The sequence below is a fragment of the Curcuma longa genome, chromosome 2, assembly GCF_044706935.1.
Source record: "Curcuma longa cultivar G26 ecotype Majalengka, Jawa Barat chromosome 2, ITB_CL_G26_1.1, whole genome shotgun sequence".
NCBI lineage: Eukaryota > Viridiplantae > Streptophyta > Magnoliopsida > Zingiberales > Zingiberaceae > Curcuma > Curcuma longa.
The window spans coordinates 7,109,943-7,137,909 of record NC_133862.1 but is presented as its reverse complement, the minus strand read 5'-3'; the positions used below and the strand labels follow the sequence as shown (position 1 = coordinate 7,137,909).

The following is a 27,967-nucleotide window of genomic DNA, read 5'->3' as shown; positions in this document are numbered from 1 at the left end:
AATCATAATGGTTACTGTAGTTTTAAGTTATGGTTTTCATAAGCAGGTAACGAAGCCACTCTTGGAGACATCTAAAAGAAGGTATGTTGCTGCAATTTCCGCGTCCAGTTACTCTTTAGTTTGTTGCTTCAGCATTTTTTTCCAATAATGAATCCAGGTTTCTTTAGTTTCCATGAAATCAAAAAAATTGCATGTTCCATTTTTGTCTGTATATTAAACTTCAACAATTGGGACCTTCATAAACGATAAGACCCAAACTGTCGAGTTGTCAATTCTTCCTATTCTCCAACTGATGGCTACATCTCCAAGTACAACGACCAAATGCTCAACCTGAAATCACACCTTAACAAAAACTAAAATTAGAACTACCATCAATTATTGCTCTCTTTTACTTCGTCCACCAAAACTCTTTTTTAATTTGATAATAAGGTGGTGACCCTTAAAAACAAAAGAAATCATGATAGTTAGTAATTCCTTAGTTTAATCTTATTTTATAATATATGAGATTTGTTTAGTTCCTAATCAACTACTCGGAATAGTAATCATTTAGCTCTTTGGATCTTAATCGATAAAAAATTGATACGTCGATTCATTCTGATCAATCTATTCTCACGAAAATTTCTCATCAGATATAAGATAAATCAAAATGTATTCGATGACCCATTAACTCAATATTTTTAGATCAACTATTTGTTAAAAAAAAATCATCAGTTAATTTATCCAAGTTAAAACTAAAACTCAATCCTGTTTGAAAAAGCTAAGAAACCGTCCTGCACAGTTGCCCTCCTCCACCGTAACCCGAGTGGGCGGCCCTTCTCCTGAAAATTTAATAAAAAAAACAAATCTTTCTTCAGCCAAAATGGCAGTCTCAGTCAACTGTCATTGCATATACTTCGCTTTCATCTTATCTCTGAACATTGATTAATCAAGTGGTGCAATGCATTCTGTCTCTTTCTTCTCATGTGAAAAGATAAATATTCACAAATAAGCAATTCAATTTAATCTAACGATTCACTGATTGGACTGCAGAAAAATTTGAAAAAAAATAATCGTATGATTAATATCGTCCATTTGTTTTTATTTTTCTCCTTGGCTTGTTTATTTTGAGCAATTTGGTCGTCACATTTCGCCAAACCGCCATATAGAGATAAGTATTCTTTTCCTTTCTCTTCTCTAGAACTTCCCACTTCGTCTCCTTTCCAACTTCGTCAACCCCTTTTTCCCCTCGCTTGCGCGGCGATTCCCGTTGCTATTTTGATGCAAAGTAGGATCTTTCGACGACCTCAAAGCCGGGATTCATAGCGCCGCGATTCGAGTTTCGGTCGGCGATAAAGACGCCGCCGTGTTGGAACCCCCCTGTTTCAGCGACTCCAAAGATCGTATTTTTCAGCGGCGAGCGAGGATCTGGAAGTGATGGTAAAGGCCGAGAATACATCCTTTCCTATGCGATTTAGGGATTTGATTGATGGATTGCGATTCCTCCAGGTGAGCCCCATGTTTTCAGCAGCAGGAGGGAACAGGGAGATGGGTCCGCTATGGCTGAGGCCGCTGCTGAAGACCAGCTTCTTCGTTCCTTGCGCCGTCCATGGCGACTCCAATAAGAACGAGTGCAACTTGTACTGTTTGGAGTGCACCGGCCAGGCCCTCTGCTCCTATTGCCTCCCCGAACACAAGGATCACCACGTCGTTCAGGTTATTCTTCTTGATCACAAACAAACGCTCTCTTTTTCATCGATAAACTGAGTCTGATTGAATTCGATTTGTGTTGCGAATTTGTTTAGATTCGGAGGTCGTCATACCACAATGTGATCAGAGTGTCGGAGGTGTCGAAGTTCATCGACATCTCCTGCATCCAAACTTACATCATCAACAGCGCCAAGATCGTGTTCCTCAATGAGAGGCCGCAGCTGAGGCAGGGGAAGGGCGTCACCAACACCTGCGAAATCTGCTGCCGGAGCCTCTTGGATTCCTTCAGATTCTGCTCCATCGGCTGCAAGGTTTCACCTTAATTTTCGGTCAAAATAATCAATTTTAATTCTTTGGCTCCATCTATGATTAAATTATCTAATATCTTCTCTGTGATTCCTATCAGCTGGAAGGGATGCGAACAGACCCGGAGCTCACCTTCGTACTCCGCCCCAAATCAGGACGCGACTCGTCGCTAATGCTCGATTCAGAATATTCCGACGAGCCAATGACGCCTCGCAAGTTGCGGAAGACGATGCCGGCGTTCGGCCGGAGCTTCATCCAAATCCCGGCCTCCGCCACCACCGCTCACTACGGCAACGAGAGCAGCAGCATTTCACCGGGGACGCCTCCTATCGTTGTCAGCTACCGCACCTCCCCGCGGAAGGGCGTGCCACATCGAGCTCCTTTCTGAGAAGCTCCGGACGAGGTTCAGATTCATAGTTACTTATAATTGTCATGTTGTTTATAGTAAATCATCAAATTATATAGAAAAAAGAAAACACTGTGAATAATGTAGAAAGATATGCTCCATATCATTATCAGTTTAGCAAAGAAGGGAAGAAAAAGGTATTGATTTCTTTCCTTTATATTGTACATAATTTTGTCAGAGCCTTTTATAGTTTTATAATGTACATAGTGCAAGTGTGACTAATGTCAGTGAGTTTTTTTTTTCAAAAGAAAATATTTTTCCTTTTGTTGTTGGTGATTTTTATGTTGTCCTACGGTGTAATTGTACTGCAGAAGCTTTAGGTATTAATCTAATAATTCAGCATGCCTTTTTGTACTTGAGGTAATGAGCTGTCAATTAGGTACACATGCAATGCCAAGCCACGCAGTGCAATGTATTTAATTTTGGCTGGTGTTATTATTCGTTTTTAGTTTTGATGATTATGATTAATTATTATTAAATAAACTGATAAACAATAGTGTATATGCAAAATTGGGTGTACTGATTAGGATTCTTCCTCTTTTTTTCCTCCTGTTCTAACGTTGATAAAGCATTGTAATCCTTTTGAACATGTGTATAAACTTTGGTGATATATCTTAATTATCATGGAAATTGAGATGTCGACGATATACAGAAAAATGTTTTTCTTTCTTAATATAATTATTGTGTTCTATTTATACTAACTTGCGGAAGAGCTATATATATGGAAGCATGAATTTCATCAATGCAATGGAGGTGACTGATCCCTGTTAATTTTGGCATTAATTCACCTGCCTTAATTTCTACCAAGATTATTATCTTAATTATATTTGATTAGTTGTATTAAAAGTAAAAGCAAGTGAATGATGCATACTTACACAACCTGGCGGAGTGTGGTATGAGATACATGTTTGCTGGAGGAGACAGAGAGCTTGTGACATTGCAGAGATATATACGTCAATATCGGAACAAGTGCCATAATTAGCTAGGGAGAGAAGCATGAGACTCTGAGAGCTTTGGCTTTGTTTGGCACATCATTCTTATATATGTAATGATCTGCATCCTTGTCTACGTAATATAAACCAAATCAACATTAATTAATTAGCTTATAAAAGGGACCGGAGTTATAAGTTCTTGTAAGGGGAAGGAAAAGAGAATGAAAGTAGGAGAGAGAAAGGAGGGAAATTATGGATTATGGAATAAAGAAGATGCTGCGGATGGAACATATATAACAACAAGGGGATCGAGATGAGAATAAGAAGCATGCAGTAACTGGATTGTATTTCGTAGATTGTAGATTAAATTTTAAAGTTCATGATACAGAAAGGTAAATGAAAGGAATTCGTAATATGAAAGGGATGCAGTCACTTCTGAAGAAGTCGTGCATCTAAAAAAAAAGTTCCGAACACTTTTCATAGAAAACTTTATGGAAGTGATTTACAGATAAATTTTATTCGACCATATAAAAAGGGCATGCAAAGACTAAACAATGAAAATAATTGTAATTTAAAGAAATAAAAGATTTTTCTTTTTTTTCCTGATCTCTCTCCCAACCTCCATGCCATTTCTTCTCCTCTTTGCATCACATGCCTTTTTCTTCAAGTTGCACGATCCAACTGGAACTAATCTTAAACAAAGTCCATAGGCATTGGATTTCCTCTCCTTCCCCTCCACCTACTGTAGTAAACACTTCCCAACATGTAGACTAGTATGGAATATGATGTCCTTGGGCTTCTTAATGGACTACGAAAATTAATACTAAGCCATTTCATCTGTCCCTTTCATATATAAAAGCCCGCAACTCCAAATCCCAAATCACAACCGAGCATCGCACATACCTAAACCGTTGAAGGAGAAGTAGAATTCGGCCAAGACGGTCGGTTTCTCTTCCTTCTGTTGCATTTTATTTTATCCAATTGATCCGTAGAATTCTCATCCATTTTATATCGTGTTAGGATTTGTTTCTCTATAAGGTGGACTTACAAGTTAAGAGTCTAAGTATTATCATTAAAACTTTAAGTTTAATAAACTGATCTAATTTATATTTAATGGTGGACTTAATTGATGAATATGAATTTTATATGTAAAAACCTATTAATCTGCATTCTTAAGGTTTTATCTTTCTCATGAAAACTTTCCAATGAACTTGGTTATTGACAACGTCATCAAAGGCAAAATTGTGGCTCCCCAACCAACTCTGGCAATAATTTTGCAGCTTGGCTATGATTTCTAACCGGGAAGGGCGTAAATTTTGGCCATGATTTATTTCATCTATATTAGATATCTAATATACACCGATTAATTCTAGAGTGGATATATTTCATCCATCAAATAAATTCAAAAAATGTGACTGACGTGCATCAAATATTATATATATATAGCTAATTCTTGATTGCAACGGCTGCTAGGCATCCCCATTATCTTATATAATATAAAAAAAATCCTACTAGAATCTGTGCTGAAAGAAGAAACAAATATCCTAGTACATATATTTCTCATGAATATGCTATGAACAATGGGAGAGGTAAATAACAATCCAGAAGACTTTCCATTGTTTGTCAAAAGTAAAGTTCAGGTGATCCTGAAGGAAGACATTTATTTATAAGGATCATGTGATAAATCTTTCAAAAAAGAAAAAGTTCTCAAATCTAACTTGAACGAAGGCATTTATGAGGATGAAATAACATCTTCAATAGAGACTACCAAAGCACATCAGATCTTGGATTGTTGTGACAACTGCTCTCGCAGAATTCTTCGCATAACCTTGTTCGAAGCAGTTCGTGGCAAAGAAGCCATTGGTACGATGAACGAAACCTTTTACAGGAGCAACAAGCAAGAAGGCATCACAATAGTCTCGTGGAATCTTTAGGAATGTGACAGAAGATGAACAAACAAGAACCTTGAATAAAGGATTCAGTTTCTTTTGCAGTGCAGAGTTGAAGGCCAGCTTCAACCTGCCCAGATCTTCTTCTTCCAACCGATATTGATCTTTAAAGACAACAGCCATGAATAATTGCTCAGGCCCACCAGAAGACGGTGGAACACCGATTGCAGCAGTCTCGAGGATGGTGTCATTGACATTGTTACATACCTGTTCAATCTCGACAGAACTCACCTGAGTAAATAGCAGATTCGATAATTGATTAGAACATATTTGATCAAAGGATGAAATTATTTTGCTCTCAATGCACACCTTGATACCGCCTAGGTTCATCACGTCATCTGCACGGCCATAAGCGCGATAGTATCCTCCTGCAGTACGCACAAATATATCCCCATGTCTTCGAAGTTGCTGCATGTTCCAGCTTGATTAAGCCTATTAACTCGAGGAAATGATATCATATGTAGAAAAGTGGTTCCTGATCAAGCCTACTTGCTTCACAAAGACTAGGAAGTGTAGTGAAATCAAAATGACTTACTTTTCCATTGTAAATTGGCATCCCCTTGAAGTAGACATCATAATGATCAGCATTCAGTAAAGTAGTTGATGCCCCAAGCATTGTTGGATCAAGGGCGACCTCGCCTATCCCAGCAACATTGTCCGGCTGTGATAGATAGCAAAAAAACTAGCTTTCACCAGGTAGATGAATATATATCTTCTGAAGTGAATTGCCAAAAATTAAGAATAATATCCCTGATAATATGAAGCTTTATTATGCACCAACCATAAACAGAATGTGGTTGCTAGAATGAATGAGACGCTATGCGCTACTAAATAACATAAAAGTATGGTCTAAATTCCTTATGTTAACTGAGCTTTTCCACTGATTGCATGGCGTTCTTTACTGACAATTCTAACTTCTAAGCACAGCCAAACAAAATTAGCCAAGTTCAAAACGAAATACTGACAAGTGGATTCCCATCGCCATCAAGGATAAAGATTTTGCACCCTAGAGTTGATGTACTAAATGCAGCTAATGCTTGAGGCTGCAATAGGGTCCCTGAAGCAAATGCACTTCCGATCTCTGTGCCACCACAACATTCAATAACTGGCTTGTAGTGAGCTCTGCCCATAAGCCAAAGGTAGTCATCCACACTAGATGCCTCACCAGTGGAGCTAAAGCAACTATGCATAGGAAATATATACTTCATTAGTTTCAGGATAAAAAACATGCCAGAAGGCCCAGAATATCAAGCTTCCAAAGTAAATCTACCGAATGCTTGACCAGTCAAGGCCAGTGGTGCAATTTTTATCTTTCCATGCGCGCACAATACTTGGAACAACACCAAGCATTGTTACCTTGGCGTCCTGCATTGATTGGAAAACTGTTAATTGACAATTTTTATTCTAGAATAAATTGCTTGAAGCTCCACAGACCTTGGAGTAGAGACAACAAAATAAATTGAAGACTACAAACATAACCATTCACTGAAAGTACTTCATGTTTTAAGTATTTTCCCAGTAATGAGCAACACCAACGTCATGAATTACCAATATGAAACTCTAGAAGCATGCTTCTCAAAACCAGCCTACAGCTGTTATTCAATTTGTATAACAACCCGTGTATCTATTTTAATGGTGTCTGGAGCATTTTTATTAGTGGTTTAGATGATACAAAATAATCTTCTAAGTCACATTCTGATCCATTCATAAATATTTTACTTTAGTGGGAATGCAGTTATAATTAAGTATAATTAAGTAGAACAAACTCAGAAGGTGAGAGAGTAAAGAGAAATATCCAACACACTATGACTTAGGAGGAGAGACAGACATGAGGGTGCTTCAAGAAGTTTTTTAAGAGCGCGCTTTGATTTTTTTTAAAAAGTAGTAAAACGTCAAAACTAGGGGGTGGGGTGTGGTTTTGGCGTCTTGCCCTATAATCAAGAAGCAATGAATCAATTTTCCCTTTCCCACATGATGGACCATGAAATAAATCCTTCTTTCAAATCTAACCCATAAACAACTCAAAGAATTAATTCTCATGATTCTTCAAAAGTTGTTGAGAATTTCACCATAGATGTTATCCTGAAGTGTTACTGCACGGTAAACAGGTAGAAAAGTGGAATAAATTGTTCTATAATCCAATTTCTATGTTAAAAAAGGCAACCATTGTTAGAGCTCTAGAAAGACAAGCATGTCTAACACAAGAATCGTCTTCTGTGTCACTTCTTAGTTCTCAGAGATCTTTTGCTGTTGCATTTCAAATGCAGACAAATTACTATGCATGTGACAATAAAAGATGCATGTTTCAGAAAAGTAACACCACCATTTTGCTCCAATATAGTTTCAAATAGGTGTATCAACTCTTACTGTATTAACATAGCATACCTACAAGTAAAAAAAATCCATCCTTTTAAAATCTGCTAGCGCAAAATAAATAAATAAAGTGAAGCTATATAACCTGTACAAATTTTGCAAATCCAGATCCAAGAGGGATGCCATGGTATAAAGCCATAGAAGCTCCATTTATTAAAGAGGCAAAAACAAGCCATGGACCCATCATCCAACCAAGATTAGTAGGCCATGCAACAACATCACCTTTACGTATGTCCAAATGTGACCATGCATCAGAAGCAGCCTTTAGAGGGGTTGCATGTGTCCATGGAATTGCCTTTGGCTCCCCTATGCAAAAGGAGTATAGCAAACAATACTCAAAAATCCAGAATCAGATACCTGTTTAGTGATACTTATGCCTATGAACAAGACATATCAAGTTCAAAATATGATGTGCATGTTTCCTAGTGAAGTGATCTATACAGAGTTCAGTGAGTTTTGACTCGGACACCAGGAAATTCCAAGACAAATTCAGTTGAGGCTTAACATCTATACAATCAAGACTATTACCTGTAGTTCCAGAAGAGAAGAGGATGTTCATGAAGGCATCAATAGGTTTATCCACTGGTTCATAAGGAATGTCTCTGCATTTGCAGAAGAAAGAAAGACATAGATACAGATGATAATTTATAGAAATTAAAAACTCAAAACTCAATAAATCACTAATTCAAATATCAATTTGAGCACATATTGGCATCTATAAAAGAAAACAGAGTTTCACTAACAATTTTTTTTATAAAAAATCTTTATGGTACCAAATCCACTAGTCAATGATGTAAGGAATAACACTCAATAAACACTAGTGTGTTTTATTATTTTGTAGCTTAAGTTATAATCTATTTTTCTTATTTACAATTCGTTGATCACCCTTAGAAATATATATAAAGAAGCAATCATCAACTTGCTCACTTATTTATCCATCAATAACAACGACCAATCTTGTTGGGTGCATCATCCTAATAGTTCACAGGAAAAAGCAAAGGTCAGTCTAATGCATGACTCTCCTACCTATATGGGTATGGTAAGATCAATGTTCTCGTCAAAAACACATTTTAATCATTTAAACAAAAGATTTTTTTTTTAAAATAAGAAAAGAAACATGAATACGAGTGCATACTCGGTATGTTTTACTCTTTCCAAGAAGTTATGCCAAGAAATATCATCTGCACGCAATCCCGTTATTGTGGTAGAAACTCTTGCTGAAATGACGATTGCTAAAGGAGCATGAGCTTCCACAACTTTACTATAAAAAACAAAAGTTATACAATTAGAAACTAGAATCTATCAAATGCTTACAATAACACTCCAAGGAATATTATGTACATCACCTGTACAGAGGTAGCTTTTTTTCACCTCGAATGATATAATCCTACAATCATAGTTAACCATTTGAATAGGACAAAAATTTGAATGTTAGTATGAAGTTTTCCGAATTATGATGAAAGTTTGATATTATGTTGATAGTTTTGATACTATGCATAGGGCTGTAAGATTAGTGTTCCACTCGATAAGCTTAATTTATGTTCATTTAATAGTAAAGGAACATATGAAATAAATTATCGAGCTTGAACAATTTATTAATAAAGTTATTGATTAATTTACGTAAAATTTAACTATAAATTTATTTCTTTTTTCATTCAAGTACATAAAAATATAATAATTTATAAATTTTTATAATTTTAAATTATTCATAATATACTAAAAATAAGAAATTAATATAAGTTTCTTGTATTAGATAAAGGTTTAACCTACTTTGTAAGGGCAATGACACTCTTAGTTGAACTCAATAAAAACTCGAGCTCAGCTCGAGCTTGATAAGATTTTTAATAACCAAGCTTAAACAAGCTCGACAAGTAAATAAGCAATCTTAAAGACAGCTAAGCTCATCTCACCTCGTTTACACCCTATTTATGCATCTTTGTCTCTTAGTATATCTTTGGCAATAAATACTTCATGCATGTTTCAATCAACATTCAACCTTTATCGACAAATGCAGAAAAACCAAACGTCATATTAGTGTCTCTGCTTGAGAAAAGTTTGCTGGCAGGAAATAATAACCTGGGTGAAAATTGCTATTGCATTTGCTATGTTGAGCCTTGTCTCTATTTCCTTGGGGACAAAGCTATCTGCTATAGAGACCACCACATAACCTGCTAATACAATAGCTAGGTAGATGACAACAGAAATCACAGTCATTGGCATATCTATTGCAACAGCAGATCCTTTGGGTAAACCCAGCGTATCAAGTGCATTAGAAACCAACCTGAAAAATCAAAGAAACAAATGAAATTACAACAATTGTAACTGGCTGTTCATCTAAGATTAACTAAATACAAGAAAAATATAAAAGAAATTATACCAGACTTTAGTCCGTAGTTCCTTGAATGTCATGATATTTACAGGTAAAGCATCATATCCTTCATCTCTCCATATAATTGCGACATCATCAAGTTTTCTATTACCATTCAAACTCAAGCATAAACTGGCAGAGTTTAAATAAGCCCCTGGCAACCATTGCCCTCCAGGATATAAATTATTACACCGTAGAATGCAAGATGGAGGCACCGGAAATGAAATATCCATCTCTTCAAAAACCATCTTCCAGTAAGCCTACTAATCCGAACAACATATCAAAACAGGCAATTCAAATCAAACTTAAAATCCATTAACAAGCTAACAACACATAGTACGACTTCCAAATTTTGTTCAGGCATACCTCTGGGTTCGCCACTGAAAATGCCTGCAAATCAGGAAAGCTTGATGCTGGATCTTTGAATTTGTCTCCAAGTAACTCTTTCCCACGCTTCTGCAAAACCCTGCCTATATTTGTGGCGGCAGTGTTCTCTCTGGTATAGGGTCATGTCAAATTCATCCACGGGACAACGATGGTAGCACGAAAAGATCAATTCTATATTTCGGAAGATGTCATATTTTGTCACTAGCGAGACTATCGTGCTCACTAATTTCTATTTTAATGAAGGTTCAGAAGTCGAACTTCCAAATAGGGTTTTATAAAACTAACAAACTTTAATTATTCAAAAAACACGAATATTCCAACACAACCCCAAACAAAATCGCGCGATTCAATCCAAGTGCAAAAAGATGAAGAAATTACTTGTCGGGAAGCCAAGCTGGAGGGGGGTCGGGACGAAATCCCCTGTAGCACCCGTAGTACAACATCTGATGAAGGGGAAAAGGGAGTTTGGGGCTTAATAGTTGCTTCGAGATGCCGTCCCAAGCCTCCGGACCGGAGCTCCCTCGCTCCGAGAGAATCTGCCGTAGGGCGGCATGGAGCTTCTGAGCCTCAACCGGAGGAACCCCGGTGGCTTGGATATCCTCCGCCGTGACGTACGCAATCTCCATGCACGCCGATACAGGCTCCTACTCGACACCGCTGTCTCGGATGGATGTAAGTAGGGAATTTTTCATTTTAGCTCTTAAGCATTACCTTATTTCAAAAACACCCCCTATGCTTTTGAGGATAAAGCATAGGATATAGTAAATTGATTTCATTTTATATCTAATATAATATAAAAATCTACTGAGATTAAAAAGAAGGAAAAAAAGCGCCTTTGATTAGAATTAATTTATGATTGCATTAATATCATTATCAGCCACTAAACTGCCATTGATTAAAATTTTAAAACTAACATTACACGATAAGAATAAAAATCATTTATACTTTAATCTACTCTATGAATTTTTATAAATGTATATATAATTAATAGTTTTATATGATGTTATGGGCGTAAGGATATGAATCAGGTTAGCCCAGCCAGAAAACAGGGGCGAATCCAGAAATAATATTTAGCGGGGGCTAATAATTTTTTTTTACAATATAATAATTATTCTAAAACATTCTAAAATCATAAAACTATATCATTTTACTATAGTATAAGGAATCAATATTTTTTTTTAAACGTAAATGTATAAATGTGCAGAAGGAAAAAATCCTCATCCGAAAATCCAGAAATACATCACTCAAAATGCAGATCACTCAAAATACATCACTCAAAAACTACAGGCATACCTCTCTCTGCTACCTCCTGATAAAACCATCAACAGGATCTCATCAGATATCAACAGAAAGGACTTTTGCTTGCATGTGTCCACCTATATAGAAAAAGACTTTACCTTTACTAGTTGAATACGGTAAAACTTCCAAGCTTTGTAGATTTTGGCACAGCATGCAAACTGAGATAATGTGTTCTTGTTGTTGTAGAACTGACAGTTTGAAGCTGGCTTTGTTTCCCTGCACAGGAGGCTCAGGCTACCGCATTAGCATTGCTTGGAATTTGTGTTTTTTAAGCGAATTTCTTTATAGCTTAAGCTTGTGGTGCTTACTTCGTGTGTTCTGAATACTACACTGAATACGTTTAGTTCCATCTTGCCAACCCAATCCTGCAAAGTGATCATTTAACTTTTGATCAGTATCATCGATTAGTATTCCTCTCCCCATTAAAAACAAGCAAGTGAGGGATCAAAAGCATTAGCCTTCTTTTGAAAATCTGCCTCACAGACGACTCTTATTTCTTCTTTAATTTGGTGCTTGCAGATGATTTCTTTCAATTCACGTCACTGGTAATCGAAGCGATGGAGTCGCTTGAGTTACGGTGTTGAATGGACAAGCAACCACTGATCTTGGAGATCATGAGATGTTGTAATCGTAGAGCATGAAACACAAGTCAAAAAAGGATCTTTTACAGAAAGCACAATAGACAAGTACTGCAGATGATTCGGAGAGAAAACAATGATCTTGAAGAAAGCATCCATTTAGAAATTGACTTATAAACCAGCAGTGAAACTTAAATTTTTAACGAGGAAGAAGAAGGGGAGGTTTTACTCAAAAAGGGACTCGTATTCCGCTTGAATCACTCTGTTGAGGATCTCGTGGATGGATCTTCTACTCCGCGCATCGTTTCTTCCGTCATCTTTTTTGCATTTTCGCTGTGTGTACAAGGAAATGGAATCGTATGAAGGGAAAGAGGGAACCACCGATCAAACCCTAGTTTTTGGGAGCAATGGCGAGAGGGCATTGGAGGTGGCAGCGCCCCTGCAAGCGGAAGCGACGTCGCCGGCGGCGAAAAGGGCGAGGAAAGCATCGAGGCCGAGCTTGGCGAAGCGGGCCTTGTTGCGGCCGAGCGCGTTGAGAACCCAGCAGAAGAACACCGAGTCGCAGGGGATAGCGAGGCCGCCTGCCGGCTGGAAGCCGTACTCCTCCTCCGCCCTCTCGAGCAGCGCCGCGAAGACGGGGAGGTTGAGGATGAAGTGAGCGTCGCGGACCTGGCGAGGGCTTCAGCCCCCTCCAGCCCTCGCCTGGATCCGCCCTTGGCAGAAAAGGTAGGGGGGGGCAGTCACTCTCAACGAAGTCAGGTGAAATAAGTGAACCCCCGGCCCCAGCCTCAAGTAACCCATTTGATTTCTCTTCATGGGCCAAGGCCCAGTTATACAACTCCCCCGGCAAAGCCCCCCACAGCCGAGACGAAACCCACTTCGGCTCGGGTACAAGGTCTCCCGGCGTAGAAAATGCCCCTTCCACTAAGAAACAATGACGCTCGCCGAGCCGAACTCTGCTTCGGCTCTGACCCGAAGACCACAACGACACAGGAGTGAGACCTCCCCCGAGCCGAACTCCATTTCAGCTCAGACTAGAGATCTCCTTTTAATCTCCGTTGCCTGCTGACTCCCCTTCTCATCACCCTTCCACGTCACTTTCAGGGTGAAGATTTCTAGGGCTGCACAAAATCTCCCGGTGTATCCGAGCCGAACTCCACTTCGGCTCGGAGAAGGAGGCTCGGAGGAGGAACCTTATTCCTACCTCCGGTATCAACTGACAGCACTTCTATCCATACTTCAATTCCTTTCGGTAGCAAAGACTCTTCAAGCTTCCTCGGTCACTGATATCCTCATTCAGTTGACAAGTCATATCAGAAAAGGTATCTCGGATCTCTTCATTTTCCAAGGGTCACTCCGTCCCTCATTCGGCGTGAACGTTCTCCATGTCCTCCCGCTCACCCCTCATAATGGGGGCACGTGTTTGATGTGACTCCTTCTTTAATACATGACAGCGATGGGACATATTCGCCAGACATGCCATTCCTCCGGGTACGCCTCCTGACACACCTCAGGACACGTTCATAACGGTGAGGGAACCCCTGTCACATAGGGGAGGTGATGTAACTTCTTCTCCTTCCTTAAAAGGTAGGGAGGAACCTCGCTGAAAGAGGTATGCAAAGACAAAACACAGGAGATCCTCGTCATTTCCGTTTTCCCCTTCTCAAGTCACTAACTTAAGCATCGGAGTGGTCGCGCCGGGGAACCCCCCGGCCCTCCCTCTCACGTGCTTTTCTCTTGCAGGACCCTTCTTCCTAGCTCTCTTCACTGATCAAGCCAGCTCCAGCGAGGTACTGTAGAGGGAGTTAACCGCTCACGTCTAGAAGCTGATCTCAACAGGAACATATGACATCATTAAATGAAAAATAAAAAAGAGAGAGCATTCTATATATGGTTCAATTAGTGTTGAATAAAATGAGAAGTGGAAAGAGGAAAAGAAATGCTTGTGCGGTATGGGAAAGAAGCTGTGGGGAATAATAATTTGTTACATTGTGATGAGAATAACATGAAGCCTCTTTAGTTAGTTTAGTTAGATGATAATATAATAATGATAATTAATATAAATGGATAAAATATATAAAAAATATTGTAACTCACTGTCACACTGAATCAGTAAATGTAAAATCAGAATTGTCCTCTTCAACAATTTTTTTTCATTATAATCAACTCAACTATATGCTAAAGGCAGTTTCACCTTCTCAAGGGTAGATAAGAGTAAATGAAAATTAAATTATGAATGGTATAATGTTTATTATATAATATTCAATGTGTTACGATGATTAAATGATAAGGCATGAATAGCCAAACAAACCACGCACGACTCTTTCTTAACACAATGTTAGACGATCATGCTTGGGCTCGTGCTGTATCTGACATTCTGCGCCCGCCCACGAGTCATGCTCCACATAAACTTTTGCTGATCAATTTGAAACTTTTACTGTAGTAAAAAAATGAAATTTATCACTTGGACTAATTCAATCCTGCCCGTAGATATATTTGTCATCCCTATCAACCCATCCTCGTCCTTCGCAGCGTCCTTTTTGTATCATCAATATCGTTCCAACCCCAATAAAAGACACACCACAACGCGGACGGACGGAATCTGGTAACATTCAATCCACACTCAAATTGATCCACTTCACTCGCGACAATCTCCGATCGCGTTAGAACACACAGATCCATCCAATTCCTAACTGCCTTGGGATTTCATCTTCCAGTATCGATCGTCGTCTTTTGTTTTCTCATCAATGAGTTGTGCTCAAGGAGAGAGATGGTTGCCCCAAATTTTCGCCTTCCTGTCCCAGATCATGGCCGGCAATAGCCGATCATCTCAATCTACTCCTCATCTTAGCATCTTGAGCAGGGACTCACTCCCATTTCAGCCCCCGCCGCCATTCACTGCAACAGCATCTTCCACTGGCGGCAGGATAAGCCCCGTCGTCCTCTTCACCGTCATCGTCGTCGCTCTTATCTTGTTGGTCTCCGGCTTCGTCCATGTCCTCCTCAAGTGCCTCATCAAAAAGCCCCTTTTCTCCTCTTCCTCTTCAATCACCACCGCGTCCGCCTCCCCCCACCTCCACCCGGTCGGCTCCGGCTCGCTCCAGAGACAGCTGCGCCAACTTTTCCGCCTCCACGACTCTGGCCTCGACCAGACCTTCATCGACACTCTGCCTCTCTTCCTCTACAGGGAGATCCTCGGCTCCAAGGAGCCCTTCGACTGCGCCGTCTGCCTCTGCGAGTTCGAGGCCGACCACAAGCTCCGGCTTTTGCCGATCTGTGGCCACGCCTTCCACCTCACCTGCATTGACACATGGCTGCTCTCCAACTCCACTTGCCCTCTCTGCCGGGGGCCAATATTCGCCCAAGGGCTCAGCGTCGCGAACCCAATGTTTGATCTTGACGACTCCAGAGAGTCGGAAGAGGAGATTGGCTCAGAGAAGAGAATGCTCCCTGTGAGGCTTGGGAAGTTCAAGAACTTGAGCAACGATGACAATGTTAGCAATCTCAGCGATGGTAGTGATATTGAAATTGGCAGTAACCCTAGAAGACAAATAGGGGAAACTAGCAGTAGCAATTTGGATGCAAGGAGGTGCTTCTCCATGGGCTACTACCAGTATGTGCTTGCTGATTCCAATCTCCAAGTGGTTCTTGCTACTAATGAGGGGAGGAGGTTGGGATTGGGAAGCAAGGATGAGAGCTTTTCTGTGTCAAAGATTTGGCAGTGGTCCGATAAGAAGGGCAAGTTACCAGTTTGGTCAGATGCTGCATCTTTAGAGGGGTTTTTTGCCATGGACTGAATCAACCGTGTAAGTTGTATGAAATGTCACTGTAAGTCTATAATGCGATTAATCTCATCCTTTAGTGACGGTTTCTTCTTTAATTAGTTATTTGGAATGCCCATCTGATTCATTTAAGCTTAACACCTGAGCTTTCCTTGAATGGTGAAAACCGACATCAAATGGCTAGTTGTCTTGAGCTTCTAGGTCTTCCAAGTTCATTTTGTGAGTTCATGTCATCTTATGTCGGCTTTTTAGCTTCTAACTGCTTGGATGTTACAAAGATCTGTGATAGACAGATAGATCTAGTAGTTCTTTGATCAAAAACCCACTAAGCCCACCTCCATATTTCCTCTGTGGTCGCAATTCGTTCATAGGGCGATGATGAGGAATCCAGTGGATTCTGTGAATGAGATCACCTTATCAGATTTTTTGTATTGCCGCTGCACACTTTATTTTGTGGTTTTTTTTTTTTTTTTGTCTGGTGTAGTCTCCAATAACGTTGAAGGTCCCATCAAGTCACTAAAAAACAACAGTATGTGCACTTAGCTCCGTGGTGCAGAAAAAGGTCACATGCTATATACAATACATCATTGAGCATGACACTACTATTACACGAGTTATTTTTTGCAAACAAGATTTCTGCATCAACGTTGTATTCATCGTCAGTTTTTTTTGTCCCATATATATATATATATATATATATATATAGTTTCTGTTGGTGGTGCAATCGGCCTTCAGGCCTTCAAAATTTTGATGGTTTAATTTGATTAATATATTTAAGAGAATTTGATCAGGGGATCAAATAACTTGATCACGGTTGACTTGAAGTTTGAAAGTGAATGAAAAGTCCAAGTAAGATTAAATACTTAGCAATTAAGGAAAAATTCTAAGGGAGTGAACCTAGGGAGAAGTTTTAAAGGAGGAAACTCCAATTAAGGAAAAAATTCTAAGAGAGTGAATCCTAGATAGTGGAAGTTTTAGTTGGGAACATGCAGTAAAAGTCCTAGCGTGCTAGGCAGTGGATGCCCTAATTGGGAACCAGGTAGTGAAGTCATAGCAAGGCTAGGTAGGGGAAGAAGACCTAATTGGGAACTAGGGAAAGCTAGTTGGAAACTAGGTTTAATCCAAAAGGGGCAGTTGAGAGCTGAACACTTGTTGTTTGCTGGGGCAAAGAAAGTGAATCTAGTAGATTAAGTAAACCAAGTACTAGGTTTTACATTTTTACTTGTTGTTTGCTTGTTTATTTTGCAAGAAACAACAACCAGACAAAGACTCGGGTCGGACTAATTGGGAACTGATCCAAGCGATCAGACCCATGGTCTGATAGATTGAAAAATCCGATCGACCAAACCCTTTTGGTCGATCGGAAATCGACGTGATCTGGTTTGAACAAGTCGGTCTTCGGATAAGTTTTGATTGAGCTCTAGACGATCGGAGGGTGTTCTAGTTGATCAGAAAGTCAAGACTTAGTTCGAAGGGGATCGAGTTTGCAACTGAGTCAGCGGAGGTCCAGTCGACCGAAGGGAGTTCTAGTCTACTGGAGAAGTGTCGATCGAGCTTTATAAAAAGGGAGTAGAGGTCATCTCTTCTCGTAACAATTGCATTTATTCTCTCTGTTCTAAGTGCTCGAAAGTTCATCCAAGGTTCTACTCGTGTGATCCGAGAAGCGTTAGGATTAGGAGGAGTGTCGCGGCATTGACGCCTTTAGATCGGACCAACTTGAGTTTGTTTTTTTACTTACATGCTTGTTCTCTATATTACTACTCTTATCTTGTATTTTTGATTGCCTTGTGAATTTGTAAGAGATTTCTCCACCTCCGGAAGTTATTCGAAAAGGAGAAAGAAACTAGTGGATTCATGGTTGAGTGCATAGGTAGAGTAAGAACCCCAGGGGTTGTCGAACCACGTTAAATCTTGTGTCTCGTTTTATATTTTTTTTATTTTTTATTCCGCTATGCTATTAACGACTCTGATAGAAAGAAAAACAATGACAAAAAGTGATTACCTATTCATCCCCCCTATAGCGACTAATAAGACCCTACAGTGTCTTGCGGCTTTGGTGTTCCACAGATCTTGTCTTCTATTTACAAAATTTCTACACTGTGGCAGACAACCTGTTCAATACTGCAGCAATATTTTCCATAAGTACCTTATCACAAGTAATTCTCTTAAGCTTCGTGAGACGTGAGGATTCAGTTTTTAAATAAATTTACCATTACAGTCCAGATGTACCAAAGTATTGAAGTTGGTATCCAAGCTATTAGCGCATGCATACACAACAAAGAACAATCATTTGATGAGAATGTTTAGGGTGGTTCTTCATGTTTAGTTTAGTTTTAAATCCTATGTAGGCATGCATACACAACAAAGAACAATCATTTGATCAGCATGTTTAAATTAGTTCTGAATCCTATGTAGTGCATGCATACACAACAAAGAAGTGCATGCATACACAACAAAGAACAGTCATTTGATGAGCATGTTTAGTTTGATTCTTCATGATTTGTTTAGTTCTAAATCCTATTTCTATCTTTTTGATGAGCATAAGCATGGTATCGCTAGTTTAACTTATCTCGATGTGTCACAACCTACACCAAATATAATGACAACAAAATGTTATCCCCGGAGCATAGTTGAGTTGGTTACGACGGAGCAGAGTTACTGAAGTGGACAAGTGTTGAATCTCGGCAATGCCTCCTCCGTCGTAGCCAACTGCAGCTTCTCGATTTACCTCATCACATATGGTTGCGGGGACGACTGTGTGAGGCCGCTGGGATGGTGGATTCCATCTTTTGCTAAAATGACAACAAAATGCTACATACGTTCATAATAATATTTTCAACAAACACACCAAACATATTGAAATACATTGTCACTTTATTTAGCATCAATCACTTCAAGAAGCACTTCAGTTAAAATATGCTCTTTCAAACTAACATTTGTTAGATATCTTTATTGAATCTCATGCTAGCAACACATTCATTAAATTGCAACATATATATGCTCTACTTATATCAGGTGACTTTGAGTTTAAGGAAGGAGATAAATAATTCTATTTTACCGATATAATAGTAAGTCATGAAACTAAATAAAAACCAAGGAAGAAGTCATAATGAACGGATAGATATCCTTCAGTCTTTCCTTGTAGTGCAAACTGCAAGGTATTGCTTGTAGTAGAGAATTAATTGATGATTTTGCATTACGTGCATTGTCATTCACTGACAATTTAGTAGAGATTTAAAGGAGGACCACCCAACACAGATTTTATTTTTCTGTTAGTACGTTGAGGGACTCAATCTTATTTAAGATGAAGGCAACATATGTGGCATCGAGTCCATTTCCAACTTCAAATGCACCTTCAATTCCATTGAATCCTGTGGCCTAATTTATTAATTGTTGATAACATTTTAGCATATGGAATTATGAAATAAAGTAGGGATTAGAGTTTGAAAGAAAATCTATGCTATAGAACTTCTTATATACTCTGATAAAGATGCTTTAAGTACTGGGTTCAGCTTAATCGACCCAGTCTTGCCCAGTTGGTCAAATAAATCTAAACTTGTGATTTTATCGCTAGTTTTTCATAATTAACATTCTGGCAGTTGAAGTTTTATGATGGTTGTGAATTTCTTAACGATAATGTTACTGATCCTTGGAGATCGTTGTGGGGGTGCATTTAGAGTCTCTAAGAGGCTTTAGAGAAAAGTTTTATTTTCAAGAAGATTTTGGTGTTTGAGAGCAGTAGGCATGAGGTTTTTCACTTAGTGTTGGAAAGATAGGTTTGTCTTAGTCTTAGTATACTTCTGCTCTCATATTATATAACTCTTTATATACATAGCCTACGCCGAATCTTTTTACTTTTTTTTTTTTCATGCTATTCTATCAAAGGAGCCAAAACTTTATCAGATAGGCTTTTTATGATCCTATTTTGCATCTTAAGACATTAGGTTTGAAACTACAAGTATGATTTTGAAATGGTGGAATCTGGCTAGTAGTGTTAGAGTAATTTAGATCTCGTCCAAAAAATGTCATGTCTGACGTTAAGTTCTTTGTTGCGACTATGGTGTCAACTTAACCACTTGATAACTGTGCTTTTGCTCTTATATTCGTCTCAACATTTTGGTAAGCTTATTCTGAGTAAGGTTCAGTTAAACTGGTGGTTCACATACATAAGCCAGTACTCACCCAATTTGAGTCCAGTTCTTGAAACATAGTTTGGTCTCTGAAATGTAGTGCACTTTACTACTAAAACCTTGATATGCTGAACCATGTCTTTCTGTCTAATTGTGCTTATGGTTAGCTACTTGATTGATATCAAATTTGAAGGACCATTAGGATGTGAAAATTAACATCTGTTGCTGCTTCAGATTTGACAGGTTACTTGAGGGTAAGATTCAAATTGTTCTTAATTCTCTGTTCTTGTCATTTCAGCCTGTCTTTAATACAATCCTTTTCCATTTTATATCTCCAACTTTAAACTTTTCCAGTTCAATTTCCTTGCTCTTTAAGCTTTCTCCAAGTCTTTAATGATTCCTTAATCTTCTTTTTTTTCGAATTAGTTATCTTATCTTCCAAGCCATTAATGCTTAAAAGTTGGTCTTTTATGCTAAAGTTGATGATTGCTGCAAGTATAAAGAAATTTAGTAACTCTGCCTTCAAACTCAAAGTGTTGTCATGTTCATGAACTCAATTCTCTCCCAAATTCTAAGGATTTCTTTACTGGGAAGAGAGGAGAGTGCCAAAAATCAAAGAGTTCTCCCTTGTTACTTGCGTAGTTTAGGGTGGGTTTTTGACAGAGAGGATAGAAAGAAATAAAAACTCTTCACGGCTTGATGTTTCCCAAATTTGCGTCCATCCTAAAGATGAAACTCTTTCCATAGGAGGGAAAAATCTAATTTGTTTTTCCCTTACAATGCGAATGCGATGTTGTGTTTGGCGAGGTGAGATTGAAAAGCTACTAATGTTTGTTGTGCATGAGCGGGGACGTCACGTCAGGCTGCCTGCTGCTATGGTCATTAGGTGTGCAGAGTGGTCAGGCATTGGACGACGAGGACGGCTGCGGCAATGAGTTCGGCGGCCCTTCCCTTTGGTGTCATTACCTAATGAGGATAATGTTGACGTTAAATATTGGGACATAGATTCTCTGCTTTCTCCTTTATTTTTCTCTTCCCATCCAAGTTAAAGGAAATAAAAGGAAAAAAAAAACTTTCTCTATTTCCAATCATCTAATGCCAATTGACATGCAAACTATAACTTAGCCACTAAAGTAACCTAATTAATTTAAGCAGCACACAAAGCTTCTTTAACTCTGCCACATGTTGATAACATGAATCTCCTAATTAATGTTCTGTTAATTAATGTTCTGTGTTCCTAACATCATTTACTTTAATTTCACATGGAAGAGTAAATAATTAATCTCTATTTAATTCTTGATTCATTTTTATTTAAAAGAATAGAAGAAAGAAAATTTAATCGACTCCAAGGAATTTGTTTAGGAAATTGTTTTATTCAGTATAAAACTTAAATTAAATTTATTATTATTCAATTATCTTAACTTCTTAAATTGAAGACATGTCAACTTTCATTTATTTTTTAAATGTATTTATTTTTTAAAAAACTATTCTTTTTATTTGTATTAAAAATATTTTGTTAATAATAAGCTGAATCAAAATAAAATTAAACCAGCTGTTTTAACCGATTCCGATTTGAAAATGGAGGAGGAGGAAGAGGAGAAGCAATCGTGAAAAATAATAATAATAATAATGAGATTTTATTGAAATAGAAGATGAGAGGGACATGAAAGCTAAAGTTCTTACATATTTATTATTATTATTTTAATAACTAACACTTTCCAAGTCAATAGAATTAAGTCAACGCTGACAGCACACTCTGTCACATTTCCTTAATATTAAGATTTAGAACTAAAATTGTAAATTGTTAATATAGGCATTGAGTCCTCATTGTCAATTACTACTGCTGGATTAAGTGCAGATTTCTCTAGAAATGATAGAGTCATTTGGGGAGGAAGTAAACAGAAAATAATACATTGGAGATGGAAACTCTCCTTAGCAAGTACTTCAGTAAATTTGTTAAGGGCGATTTAATATTATTTTTAAATATTTACATTAATTTCAAAGTTTTAAATTAATGACTAGATTAAACATATTATATGTGTGGATTTATTTGCGGCCTGAAGAAAACATAAATAAATCACTTTCTCCTATTTCTTTAACCACCGACCGCTTTGGATGTATTTATTTTATATCACCTCCCGCAAGCAACCAACACGCTCTTCACCATCTCAATCAGTCTCGCTGGGGCACCGCATGCAGCCATAGGAACAACCCCAATTGCCCGCAAACCACCAAAAGCTGCGGTTTTTTTGGCCAATTAGACTCATGTGATCTGCATCTGCTCTGCTCTGCTCCCAAAAGCAACCAGCTTTCCTCTCTTTTCTCCCTCTCTCTCTTCCCCTCTTGCTCGGTTTCCTGCCAGGCTCATGGCGTCGACAGCTTCGAGATTCATCAAGTGTGTGACGGTCGGGGATGGAGCTGTTGGGAAGACCTGCATGCTCATCTGCTACACCAGCAACAAGTTCCCAACTGTTAGTCTCCCTTCTTCTTCGTTGCGATTTTTAGGGTTTGCCTTTTTTTTTCTTCCTTTTGTACTTTTTTATCGAGTTTTTTTTTCTTGATCTGACTTTTATTGGTGAAGGACTATATACCGACGGTGTTCGATAACTTCAGCGCTAACGTGGTCGTGGAAGGAATTACTGTTAATTTAGGGCTTTGGGATACTGCTGGTGAGATTTTTCTATCTCGTCCCTTCGTTCAGCTGTCGAGAGCCTAATTTTTGTCTCTCTTTTGATTTTGGGATGTGAAAGTCCTGAGTATTTGAGTTAAATTTTTAACAGGCCAAGAGGATTACAACAGATTGAGGCCATTGAGCTATCGAGGGGCGGATGTCTTTGTGCTCGCTTTCTCCTTGGTGAGTCGGGCGAGCTATGAAAATGTTATGAAGAAGGTGATGAGAGCTAGGCACTTACAATCAGTCTCAGTGTTCTTTATCTTGACCTAATATTCTTCTTGCTAACGGTTTCAGTGGATACCTGAACTTAATCATTATGCACCTGGAGTTCCTGTGGTTTTGGTCGGCACTAAGTTGGGTAAGTTAACCACAAGAACAATGATCAGTTTGGTACAATTGTCTTAATTCTTGCTACTGCCCCTTTTCAATCTTCAGATATGGATTATGAAATGCCTTTGAACCTCTCTTTATGTGAACTATAGATCTGCCATCATCTGTGGAGCTTTTCTCTTCTATTAGTAAATGAACTGAATATTCCTGAAATATTTCCATCCATTTCTCTCTCTCTCTCTCTCTCTCTCTCTCTCTCAGGAAGAACACACCACATTGTGTTATTTTTTGCCTCTGCTTCTCTGCAAGGAGTTCTAAATCATAGATTTGTTTTATAAACAATGCTTAAAATCTCTAACTACAACATTATTGCATGGTTTGCATCAAAGAAGGATAAAATTAGGAATGGATCTATGGTGAGCAGATCCTTTGGGGTTATGGAGAATGCTGATGCAAACCATCCTGAAATATTTGACAAAACTAACCATAGTTCCAAATTGAAAGTTAAAAAAATCATTTCCCCATCAATGAAGAAAGGCATAAAGTTGCCTTGATTATCTTAGCACCTTGTAGAATCAAAAGACACCAAACTGTATGTTAAATCAGAGGATTCATATCTTTTATGGTCTGAACGATCCACACTGAGAAAATTGGATTAACTGCTGTCTACTGTGAGTAGATACTGAGAACAGATATAAGAGTAATGGTTAATTAAAGATTAGTGCTTGGAGTCCATGCATTAGGTAAATGAAATATGGACAACAAAGGCTAAAGGACTTCTACTTCTATAAACAAATTGTTCCCAATGTTGATGCTCTAAATTTTGGCACTACTTTTCTAGTCCTAGTAATCAATAAAAAATTAAACTTTGACCAAACAAGGAAAAGACACTCAGTCATGCCAATAATAGTTTTACTGAAATAAAGTTGTTATTTCCTTCATCATTGAGTCAATTTTCAACTTTGTTGGCTTGTTTAATCATCAACAAATGCTATTCATTTCTCTATCTACAGATCTTCGTGAAGATAAGTACTATTTGACAGATCATCCTGGTATGGTGCCTGTTACTACTGCGCAGGTAATTTTTCCACTTGTGCTGTGCTGTACCAGCCTTTGTGTTATGCTCTATTTGCCAATATATATATACATATATATATATTTTGCAATGATTCTTGATGCTAGGGAGAGGAACTCCGTAAGCAGATTGGTGCTTTATATTACGTAGAATGCAGTTCAAAAACTCAGCAGGTGAGTCACCTGCAATTTTATGATAAACAAATTTGCTTTTGTGTGTATCATTGCATGTATCTATAGAACTTGCTAACCACACAATACACTGTGAAAGATGAAAAATTATACCCTTGATCTTCACCTTTTCTTCAGTTTCTGATTTATAGATTTTTCATTCTTGTTCTTAGTTTATTTTCACAATCATTATGACCTTAACTTTTTTCCCCGTTTGTGCAGAATGTCAAGGCAGTTTTTGATGCTGCCATCAAAGTAGTTATTCAACCTCCCTCCAGAAAGAAAGACAAAAAGAAGAAAAAACCACGGCATAGGTGTTTACTAATGTAAGCATTTTCCTTTCAGTCAAACATGCCAGTTTAACATGTATTTGCATAAGTAATAAGTTTAGTTTTGTTATATTTGATTGATTAATCATTTATAAAAGCTCAAGTGGTTAACAAAGAGATCAATCTTTATATTTATATAATTAACAATCCCCCTTCACTGTGGCTGGGTATGCTTCATTTTGACTGATTCAAATCTGACATATGAAATTCATCATCTCACAAGCAAAACTTGAACCCAATACCTCTTGCTTTGAAACAAAGTTGTATGATACCTTACTAAAGTTGATCGATTCACACTTATTCCAAAAGCTCGAGTTGGTTAGGAAAGAAACCAATCTTAATTTTTGTCACGCAACAAGTTTAAATTCACTTGGCACACATCATGTGGTTCTATGGTTCTGCAAGGATTATGCGGATTCATATTTTTGTCATACGTGATCATCTTCATTTATGCCTTTGCATTGAAAAATAAACTTACTATTGCCACAGCAGGAACGTTTTAGCCGGAAGGAAACTTGTATGCTTCAAGTGAAAACACTCTCACTGGTTAGTAAATCTTTCCCTTTCATGCTTCTATCGCGAGATGAAGTTTGAGAATGCATCAGATCAAGTTTGACAGTGCCGGAGTTCCATATATATGCAAATTGTTCAATCGTAGAACATAGGCATGTTAACTTTGAAGGATCGTAGATGTTTACTTACAGGATTGGCTTTTGTTGTAATTAAGGCTTCCTTGCAATCATGATTGGTTTAAACTTCGAGCTTAACCTGAAATAGCATGTTGTGTCAATGAGTAGCTATAGTATGAATGAATTTGAGATTGTAAAGGCAAGATAGTTTGTTGTGATTATTTTGGTACCTGTATATCTATAATAACTATTTATAAGAAATATGTGCTCATTATTAAAGTTGAAGAGGGAGATGGGGAAATGTAAACCGCTTAGGTTGGGGGACTTTTTGATATCCAAGTATATTTTAATATTCTTGATTTGGAGATCTTGGTTAAGAGGTGAAATTTTAAGAATCTTCCTTTGAAAATGTGAGACTACCAAGTGAATATCCTTTTCTCACTTCATCCTCTTGTCAACGCATATTTGGAGTGTACTCGAATGAGTCAAAAGATCCAATGAATCTGACACTCGATACTCTTGTCCACACTTATATTTGAAGCGAACTCAAATGAGTCAAAATCCGATGGTACCGCTAGTGCAGATTATAGTTGAAGTTAAGTCAAATGACTCGCGAGATGGGAGGTATAGGACTGGTCCTAAGGATTGTGCGGAAAGGAATATAAAGCTATAGAATGTCTTCTCGTGGAGATGGACTGGACTAGTCTTAAGGATGTATTGGTAAAGTGCTTTAGAGGTCCACTGAAATAGTTGACTGGGTTCGATGGGCTAATCAAATCAACTAAGTTGGAATGTTGACTGACTTGCAACTTGGAAGAGCTAATCAGAGCAACTAATCTAAATGGACCATCTGAGATGGTTGAGTTAGATAAGGCATAGAGCTTAGTGTAGGCCAAGCTAACTTGTTGGATTGGATTGGATTGGATGGACCAAGTAGACTGGATGAGTTTGACTGTCAAACTAGACTAATTGAAGTGGATGTACAGGCTAAAGTAAGTGGGTAGACTGTCCTGATCCATCAGTTTAAGGCAAGTTGGATGAATTAACTGGGCTGACATAGACTGTAAAAAAATTATGCGTCTGAGTCAACTGACTCAATCTACCTGAGTAGTTCTGATTCAACAAGCACGTCCAGTGATCTAACCTATGTCAAAGTTAGGTAGATCGATGAACAAGTCAAACAAGCTGATGTCAAATGAAACCTAGCAATTATGTCAAAACTAAAATTTTACTTTACTATCTTATTTCACTAATTTAGTCGATCACAGGCATGTAAAATTATGCCTAGAGGATCAATAAAATAAAAATATTATAAAACACTGCTTCAATTAATTAAACTAAGCTCATAAACCACATGCATATAATAGCACACAAATGAAACCCCTTCAACACAAGAAACACATAAAAGAGAGAAGATCAACACGCTTATCACATTTAATTAAACAAAGACTAAGCTAAAAATGAAGATACATATATTTATCGAACCATGATGCTTGATTCCCTGAGATCGAAGAAAGCTTCAGTATGAGTTTGAAAAAAAAAAAACAAAGGAGAAGCACTTTGAGTACTTTTCCTCTCCATCACTTTCTCCTCATCAAGATAAGCTTGCATCCAGGAAGAGAACACATTACCTTGCACACGATGAAACTAAGGGAAGGGTTGATTTCATGCAAGTAATAGCTACAAGACAATTAAATTCAATTATTACATCAACTTATTTTGTTCCTTTTTAGTTGGATTTACGTATCTGGTTGTTTATACTGCTCTCCAATTAATTGAAAATCATTTTTATTTATTTTTTGAGTAAGTTTTGTTAGTTGCTGTCAATGCTTGTATTCTGTTACTTCATGCTACTGGATGTTGTCTGTATCTAAATTAACAAATATTTTACAATTTCTTTTTTAAAATAATTATTTCTAATGATTCATATATTAATATTCTCATTAATTAAAAAAATGTTCAAATTACATCATTTTTTACTGATTTTGATTCCTTTAACGAAATAATTTCTTCCTTGAAGTATCTCAAATCAAGATTTATTTGTTTTTAAATTCGTAAAAGAATATGTTAATACTATTTCCTAGGTATGACTGATAATTTGATAGTCTTTCCTAAATTCGTATATATATATAATTTCAATAAAATGAATGTAATTTTAATTTTTGAAGACGAATATATATGATACACTTATATATATAAATAACAAATCTATCATAAAAAATATTACTAAATTCTTAATTACATATGTTATACGTCATTTCCTAGATACACATTGATTCAAAACAATAAATTTGAACTGCGCTATGTTTATTTTGAAGCATTGAATTTATTCAATAAGAAATTAAAAGAGCATAATAATTTAGAAAAGAAATATCATACACATTCATAAATAATTCAAAATTTATCATTCTACCACTCCTAAAGTTTGACAACTCTTGGGAGTACGACGTTAACCCTATATTTACTTGATGAAAATTAAAATTAAGGAAAAATTTTCTTTGTATAAAGTTTTACTCTATTTACTTTATCAAAAATTTAGGATGGAAAGGAAAAAATCATCCTTC

General features: G+C 37.6%; 4 protein-coding genes and 1 long non-coding RNA gene across 7 annotated transcripts; 3 read left to right on the top strand and 2 right to left on the bottom strand.

The window, feature by feature from the left end:
- The first annotated feature begins 1,191 nt into the window (after positions 1 to 1,191).
- LOC141821116 (protein RGF1 INDUCIBLE TRANSCRIPTION FACTOR 1-like) lies at positions 1,192 to 2,555 on the top strand. The gene is made up of 4 exons (XM_074708492.1): positions 1,192 to 1,416; positions 1,486 to 1,692; positions 1,782 to 1,997; positions 2,093 to 2,555. The coding sequence occupies exons 1-4, from the start codon at positions 1,414 to 1,416 to the stop codon at positions 2,378 to 2,380; spliced, it is 714 nt and encodes a 237-aa protein (XP_074564593.1). The 5' UTR covers positions 1,192 to 1,413; the 3' UTR covers positions 2,381 to 2,555.
- A 2,365-nt stretch (positions 2,556 to 4,920) lies between these two features.
- Positions 4,921 to 11,040, bottom strand: LOC141818818 (putative acyl-activating enzyme 17, peroxisomal). The gene is made up of 14 exons (XM_074706250.1): positions 10,786 to 11,040; positions 10,387 to 10,516; positions 10,030 to 10,280; positions 9,729 to 9,933; positions 8,999 to 9,039; positions 8,788 to 8,913; positions 8,181 to 8,254; positions 7,738 to 7,958; positions 6,550 to 6,644; positions 6,245 to 6,461; positions 5,815 to 5,940; positions 5,589 to 5,687; positions 5,295 to 5,510; positions 4,921 to 5,209 (listed from the first exon to the last, which is right to left on the bottom strand). Exons 1-14 carry the CDS (start codon positions 11,031 to 11,033, stop codon positions 5,108 to 5,110), a joined length of 2,151 nt encoding a protein of 716 aa, XP_074562351.1. The 5' UTR covers positions 11,034 to 11,040; the 3' UTR covers positions 4,921 to 5,107.
- Positions 11,041 to 11,632: 592 nt separating this feature from the next.
- On the bottom strand, positions 11,633 to 12,959 carry LOC141818839 (uncharacterized). 2 transcript variants are annotated; one of them, XR_012601004.1, is made up of 5 exons: positions 12,514 to 12,959; positions 12,165 to 12,310; positions 12,015 to 12,071; positions 11,805 to 11,922; positions 11,633 to 11,716 (listed from the first exon to the last, which is right to left on the bottom strand). It is a non-coding gene; the product is annotated as an uncharacterized LOC141818839 (long non-coding RNA). The 2 variants fall into 2 exon arrangements; XR_012601003.1 differs by having other exon boundaries at positions 12,015 to 12,310.
- Positions 12,960 to 14,867: 1,908 nt separating this feature from the next.
- Positions 14,868 to 16,177, top strand: LOC141818829 (RING-H2 finger protein ATL46-like). The gene has a single exon (XM_074706259.1). The coding sequence runs from the start codon at positions 15,032 to 15,034 to the stop codon at positions 16,079 to 16,081; it is 1,050 nt and encodes a 349-aa protein (XP_074562360.1). The 5' UTR covers positions 14,868 to 15,031; the 3' UTR covers positions 16,082 to 16,177.
- A 6,177-nt stretch (positions 16,178 to 22,354) lies between these two features.
- LOC141817276 (rac-like GTP-binding protein 3) lies at positions 22,355 to 25,541 on the top strand. 2 transcript variants are annotated; one of them, XM_074704962.1, is made up of 8 exons: positions 22,355 to 22,667; positions 22,778 to 22,865; positions 22,977 to 23,086; positions 23,165 to 23,228; positions 24,214 to 24,278; positions 24,383 to 24,448; positions 24,668 to 24,771; positions 25,267 to 25,541. In XM_074704962.1, exons 1-8 carry the CDS (start codon positions 22,563 to 22,565, stop codon positions 25,304 to 25,306), a joined length of 642 nt encoding a protein of 213 aa, XP_074561063.1. In that variant the 5' UTR covers positions 22,355 to 22,562; the 3' UTR covers positions 25,307 to 25,541. The 2 variants fall into 2 exon arrangements, with proteins under 2 accessions (XP_074561063.1, XP_074561057.1); XM_074704956.1 differs by having other exon boundaries at positions 25,264 to 25,541.
- The last annotated feature ends 2,426 nt before the right edge of the window (positions 25,542 to 27,967 follow it).